The sequence below is a fragment of the Sinocyclocheilus grahami genome, unplaced genomic scaffold (genome assembly GCF_001515645.1).
Source record: "Sinocyclocheilus grahami isolate Dianchi unplaced genomic scaffold, SAMN03320097.WGS_v1.1 scaffold91.1, whole genome shotgun sequence".
NCBI lineage: Eukaryota > Metazoa > Chordata > Actinopteri > Cypriniformes > Cyprinidae > Sinocyclocheilus > Sinocyclocheilus grahami.
In genome coordinates this window covers 2560601-2566929 of record NW_015505270.1, presented here as the reverse complement: position 1 = coordinate 2566929, position 6329 = coordinate 2560601, and the positions used below count along the sequence as shown (strand labels likewise).

Here is a 6329-nt window from a genome sequence, read left to right as displayed (position 1 = left end):
TGTTTAGTGTTTGTGTGAATGACACTGTGCACCTTCTATATATGTTATTATTTAAAAGCTGCTTGTGATGGGCTTTGGTTCATCATGTGACTTTCTCATCACCACCTGCATGTGGTGGTTATCAGTGTATTACAAAGGTACAAAACAGATGTCAGTGCTTCAATAGGTTGGTATATAATAACATTTTATCAGTTAATGAAATTACGGTATTTAACTGTAAATTTAAGTTAAAACCGTAAAACCTAAAACGTTGCTACCGTATTTTTTATGGTAAAATTCCGGTAACCACAGCTGCCGGTTTTTTACCGTAAATTTTACGGATTTCTTCTTACAGTGTAGGTTTTACTAGATGATTTGACAATTTTACCTAAAGAATAATAAAACGGTTGTAGACTTACAGTATGTTAAATACGTGGGACTTAGCAACCACACAGGGCACCCTAGAAACCACATAGTATTACAATTATTATTATTATTATTATTATTATTATTTAGAATCCTCAAAGTTAAAGGGATATTTTACCCAAAAAATGACATTTCCAAACAGTTGATGCTAGCCATTGACTACTAAAGCTTTGTATTAATTTTTTTTTACATAATATGAAAGTCAATAGCTGTTTGGAACGTCAACTGTTTGGTTACCAATATTCTTCAACATATCTTCTTTTGTGTTCAGTTTGGAACTACGTGAGGGTGAGTAAACTCAAGAATTTTCATTTTTGGGTGAACTATCCCTTTAATGTGATAAGATAAACATTAAAAAAAACATGTTTTACACAATTGTTTTATTACCCCATTTACCCAGGATTATGTTATTAGTTTCATTATGCTTTCGAAGATCGTGGCATTTATTATGGATAGTGTGTTGTATTGACAGTCTAGTTTATAGTAAGTACGTTTTTTTTTATTTCAAAGGTTTATACATCTAAAATTTGTCTAATTGTAGTTGGATACATTTATGTCTACTTAATAGAAAATACATATTTTCAAGATGTAAATGTATTTATATTATATAAATATTTTAATTATTTTATTTAATAACAATCTGATGTATTTGTCTTTACTGTGTAGAGTGCTTCTTTACTCATTCTGATCCAAATGCAGTACACTCTGTCTTAAAGCAGTCAGTCCATCATCTTATCTGTGTTTTTTGTATGCAGACCAGAGTGAGAGTTTATGCCTTTGTGTGCCTACTCTTTGATGATGTCCTTCATAAACATGCACAGGGGATTTTTTTCATACAAGTGCATCTTGAATTGAAGTTGATGGTCATGGCCTGAAATCTCCTGGTATCTGATGTCATGCATTCATCCCAGGGAGAGTGTTATGTTAGGCCATGATGATATCTGCTGCTTGTCCAGTACGATCTCTGTCAGCCTAGAATTTCTCAGTGTTTGCTTCACATGTCCTTTCAAAGGTCTCCAGATCTTTCTGACTTTTGAAGATGATATTTGGTGGGATAATGGTAGTGTGTGATATCTGGTGATATTTACATATCAATGGAATGGTGATAGACAGGGAGAGCATATCAGGAGTGCGTAAGTGGTTCATCACATTTGACATGAGATGGTCAGAACTGTCTAGGTGAAATCTGTTTTATTTTTTCCCAAATTCTGTGTTTTTTGTTTCATTTTTTTATGCATTCTATTGAATGGTTTATTTGAATTCACAACAAAATGTAACAAATAATTTTTCTATATTCTGTTTTATGATTTCATACAAATGATCAAAAGTGGTAGTAATCAAAGGAATTAATAAAGCTTTAACAACAGAGGTTTACCGTTTAAAGCAAAAACATGCTTCAGAGATATCATAAATACATCAAAATATTTATAAAATAAAATAACATCTCATTGTCTCAATGTAGATTATTAAATGGAAATTCTTGAAGCTCTAATATATCGTCTTCTTTGCATCTCTTACAGCTGACATCATATCCACTGTTGAGTTCAACTCAACAGGAGAACTCCTGGCCACTGGGGACCAAGGTGGACGAGTGGTGGTCTTCCAGAGGGAACAGGAGGTAATCTGGTTTAGACATTGCCTTCTCCAAAATCTGAAGAGTAGTACTACTACAGAATATGAATGTTAATGGGGTCATGAAATGGAGAATCAAAATGTTCTTGATATTAGCACACATAAGAGGTTAGTCAAAACTCCTCAGTTTAACATATGAATTATTCTGAAAGTCCCAGATTTGAAATCGGGAGAATTGTGACGTCATGTTTTCCTCTTGACAGTCCCCTTAACATGCGCCATCGATGTATGTAATCAAGGAGGCTCGAGTCTGAACAGCTCACGTTTGTCTGTCAATCACAAGAGCGTTACTGCTGTTACATAAAGAAAGACCTTTTTGGGTGCAAAAACATTATGGGCTCATATAATCAATGTCAGTTTACACTGCTCAACGAGTCCTTATTTACTTATAATGTTCCTGTGGCTCAGTGGTAGAGCATTGCGTTAGCAGCGCAAAAGGTTGTGGGTTCAATTCTCAGGAAACACGCATACTGATAAAAAATGTATTCTTGTAACTGTAAGTCGCTTTGGATAAAAGTGTCTGCTAAATGCATACATTTAATTTAATAAATTTACATCACATTTTAAGTGTGTTAGTTATGTTGAAAGTATTTTTACTCATTGCATTGTGTGGTCAGCAGACGTGACGGTGTTCAGCTACAGTGCAACGCTGCTAGATCTAAATGTAATGCTAAAATCAACACTTTTTTACTATCAGTTATTCTTGGTGGTTGTTATAGTAAAAACACAGTTTTCAAGGGAGTTCACATGTAATGCTCATTTCATATGCAAAGATTTTAGCTAATCATAGCAGTGGGCGTTTACATTGAAGTCGCAACAGACACGCCCCTTCCAATGGAGCGTTCAAATCAGAGGCTAAATTCAGGGTACAAAATGACCATTTATATCTGTTTTTTATGAAAAAAAGTGTAAAAAATACTGTAAAATTGCATATAGGGTAGGGCTGGGCGATATAGCTAAAAAAAATGTATCAACGATATAATGTTTCATATCGTTCGGTATCGATAATTGTTGAATTTTTTTATAACCTTTTTTTAAAACAAAGAGCAATAGAAATTATTTTTTACATTTAACCACTGTATATTTAAATTAACCCCATTTATTGAGACATACAACAAATATTTTTTGTTTTAACAAGTCAAAAACAAAATAAAAATTAAATATCTCATTTCGAATGTTTTATATGCAGATTAAATAGGTTAAACTTTTGGCTTGTCTCCCGAGGTCACAGGAGGGCGCAATGAGCAACTTAATGCAGCGCATTTTAAATGTTCAACGCAAGGAAGTAATAGTCTATAAAAAAACGTGCATTACGTCTAAATTAACTCATATAAATCAAATATGATTTCGTAAATTGCATAAACAATTATGAACAAAACAGCATCACGTATTTATGCATTGCTTAATACAAAGAGCCGAATCGCCGATCACGCAGATTGCATTTAAAAACATGAGACGCGGTGAAAAGGAATAAACCTCCACAAATTTGCGACGTGTTTTCTAAAAGTTTAAACTGTTTTAACTTTGCATGGCTTTCTATACATCTCTTGTGTGAGACGCGAGTGCAGCAGTCATATTTGTCCGTCTAAAAAATGTGTGCGTTCTGTGTGAATGGCTTGGTTTCGGTTTTAACCTAATCAAGATCGTTTCCGCATTGAGCTTCTATATTTCTCTAATATTTTGAATGAATAACGCAGCAGCGGCGCGTCCCGTGGGCTAGACTAACAAAACATTAAACTACAACGTCACTTACATCATCATCACCGCATCTCGTGAGCCACTGATGACGCTCCCTGACGCACACCTAACATTGGATTGTACTATTTTTGCATTCAAATGCAAATGTTTATTTTAAATTCGACTAATTCATTCTTTACTCACAATCTCTTCGTGTTTGTGTGTGCTGTCTGCGTCACTCATAGCTCTGTATCGTGCACTATATCGAACATTTTTTATATCGTTATCGAAGAAGGTGTACCGTCGATAAATACCGATACCGTTTTATCGCCCAGGCCTAATATAGGGTAAATTCACACCCAATATATCATTGCCATAGTAGGACTGTGAATACAGTTGTAAATTTGGTAGTACACATACTCATCCTAAATTGACAGTTTATCCTCTAGTCTATTGACTAAATTTGTGTTTTTGTGAGTTGGTCATGAACTGTTTCAGATCTAAAAAACCCTCGATGTTTTGTCTAGCAGCACAAAAGTGTGAAAACCCCGCCGTCCGCACCTCATCTCACACTCGCATCATCTTTAAAGAGATTTCATGGTGTCTGTTAATCCTCGCACCATGATTCACGCCCCACTCTGTTTCAGACCCCCTTTAACCCCCTCCCTCCCGCCGAGGGGAAATCTGTTTCCATTAATACCCTCGTCCTCTCTCGGTCTGTCTGAGTTCTGCTTATTGATTTAGATGTGAGAAGTGACCCTGAAGGTTTCCACGCTCTGATCGGTATTGAGATACTCCTCTAACCCAGACCACCTTTGTGCATTGAGATCCTGACCTGCCTCACTTATATTTCACGGCTTTCAGCAACAAAGAAAAAAATCAACAGACATTCCATATGTGACTTTAACACAGAAGGACTTTATATAAGCCAATGTTTATGCTGAAATTTCCAATTATCATTTGTGTGCTGCCTCTAATTATGTGCTATATGTATAATTAAGTTCAAGCATTTTAATGTAGAGTGCTGTATGAATTGTAAATGCGATCCTCTGCTAATGTGGGATGCATTTGTCGTGCATGATATACATGAAATAAACTATAAAAATAGGCAGACCTTTAAATATAAAGGTCTATTTTTTTTGTCTTGGTTTGAACCATAAACACTTACATCATTGCAGAGTAAGAACCAGCCTCACCGTCGGGGGGAGTACAATGTTTACAGCACCTTTCAGAGCCACGAGCCCGAGTTTGACTACTTGAAAAGCCTGGAGATTGAGGAGAAGATCAACAAAATCCGCTGGCTGCCGCAACAGAATGCCGCCTATTTCCTCCTGTCCACCAATGGTGAGCAAACCCAATGTGATCTCTTCATATCTGATCAAATGCTTCTTTTGAAAAGACTTGCTGGTCACTAGCATATGTGTTTTGGATGTTACTGTGCTGATGTCTTTACTAAACATCTGTGGTGTTGCATACAACTTTCCTCAAGCATCTGACAGATGAATAAATGTAAACTTCCTCAAAAGAAAAAACATATTGCAATAATATGCTAAGATATATGCTGTTTTTCATTGTGGTAGAGTGAAATTTGGGTAAAAATTTCATATAGCAGCATTTGCAATATATATAATGATTTCTACTAAAAACATTAAGCAGCACAACTGTTTTCAACATTCATTCATTCAAAAGGAAATGTTTCTTGAGCAGCAAATCAGCATGTTAGAATGATTTCTGAGAGATCATGAAATATCATAACAAAATGTCAAAAAAAAAATGTATTCCTGTGATGCAATTCAGTTTAGCATCACAGGAATAAATATATTAAAACAGAAAACAGTTATTTTAAACTGAAATAATTCACAATATTACGGTTTATTATAGGGCTGTGCAATTAATCACATGCGATTGTCTCATCAGTAAAGCCGGTTCCGTGATTGGTAGTAAATCTCCATCACCTGCTTTCAGATGGAGCGGCATTTAATAAACAGAGCCGTAGTTCACTGACAAGCTAGGCAATATCGCGTTCATAATCGAAAGCGATTCATTCGCACAGAATCAAATGTTTTCGTATTCGCGATGTATTTGAATGGCGAATTATTATTTATGTAGCCTACTTCACTCGCGTTCCAATATCCACGTAAAACAAAATGTTTTGCATAACATCATGGCGGTGCTTTGATAACACTTAACAGCACAGATTTTACTACATATTTTTTATTACATATTGTTTTTTCCCCATATGTTTGACTATTTTATTATGATAATGAACAGGCTGCATTATCAAGGTAGCAATGCTTAACTGTGTGTGCGCATGCGGCGCTGGCGCAATCACTTGAGTTTTGTGGAAGCAACTACTCCTTTTAGTCCTAAAGATAATCGGAATTGTAAAAGGTTTGCCTTTATTTGTGTACATTCACAATAAAAACAAATCTTTGTGCTTTTGTAAAATAAGCCTAAAGAAAAATAGGATGCCGCTTTCTGCCGTCTGTTTCCTTTCGCGCAGCACAAAAATGAACCGAAACTCTGAATACTAGGCCACTTGTTGCACAGTTTTTCTTTCATTTTCTTAATTTAAGTAAAAATATGTTTCTCGTATAGGCCTATTTATTCGTTAT

At 35.4% G+C, this 6329-nt stretch overlaps 1 protein-coding gene across 1 annotated transcript in view; it reads left to right on the top strand.

Annotated features, from left to right (window-relative positions):
- The window catches only part of LOC107587242 (serine/threonine-protein phosphatase 2A 55 kDa regulatory subunit B beta isoform), a 44317-nt gene that overhangs the window by 26693 nt on the left and 11295 nt on the right, over positions 1-6329 (top strand). The window contains exons 2-3 of the mRNA XM_016274954.1: positions 1926-2023; positions 4893-5058. Coding sequence (XP_016130440.1) covers positions 1926-2023; positions 4893-5058 — 264 coding nt within the window. The remainder of the gene's footprint in view (positions 1-1925; positions 2024-4892; positions 5059-6329) is intronic.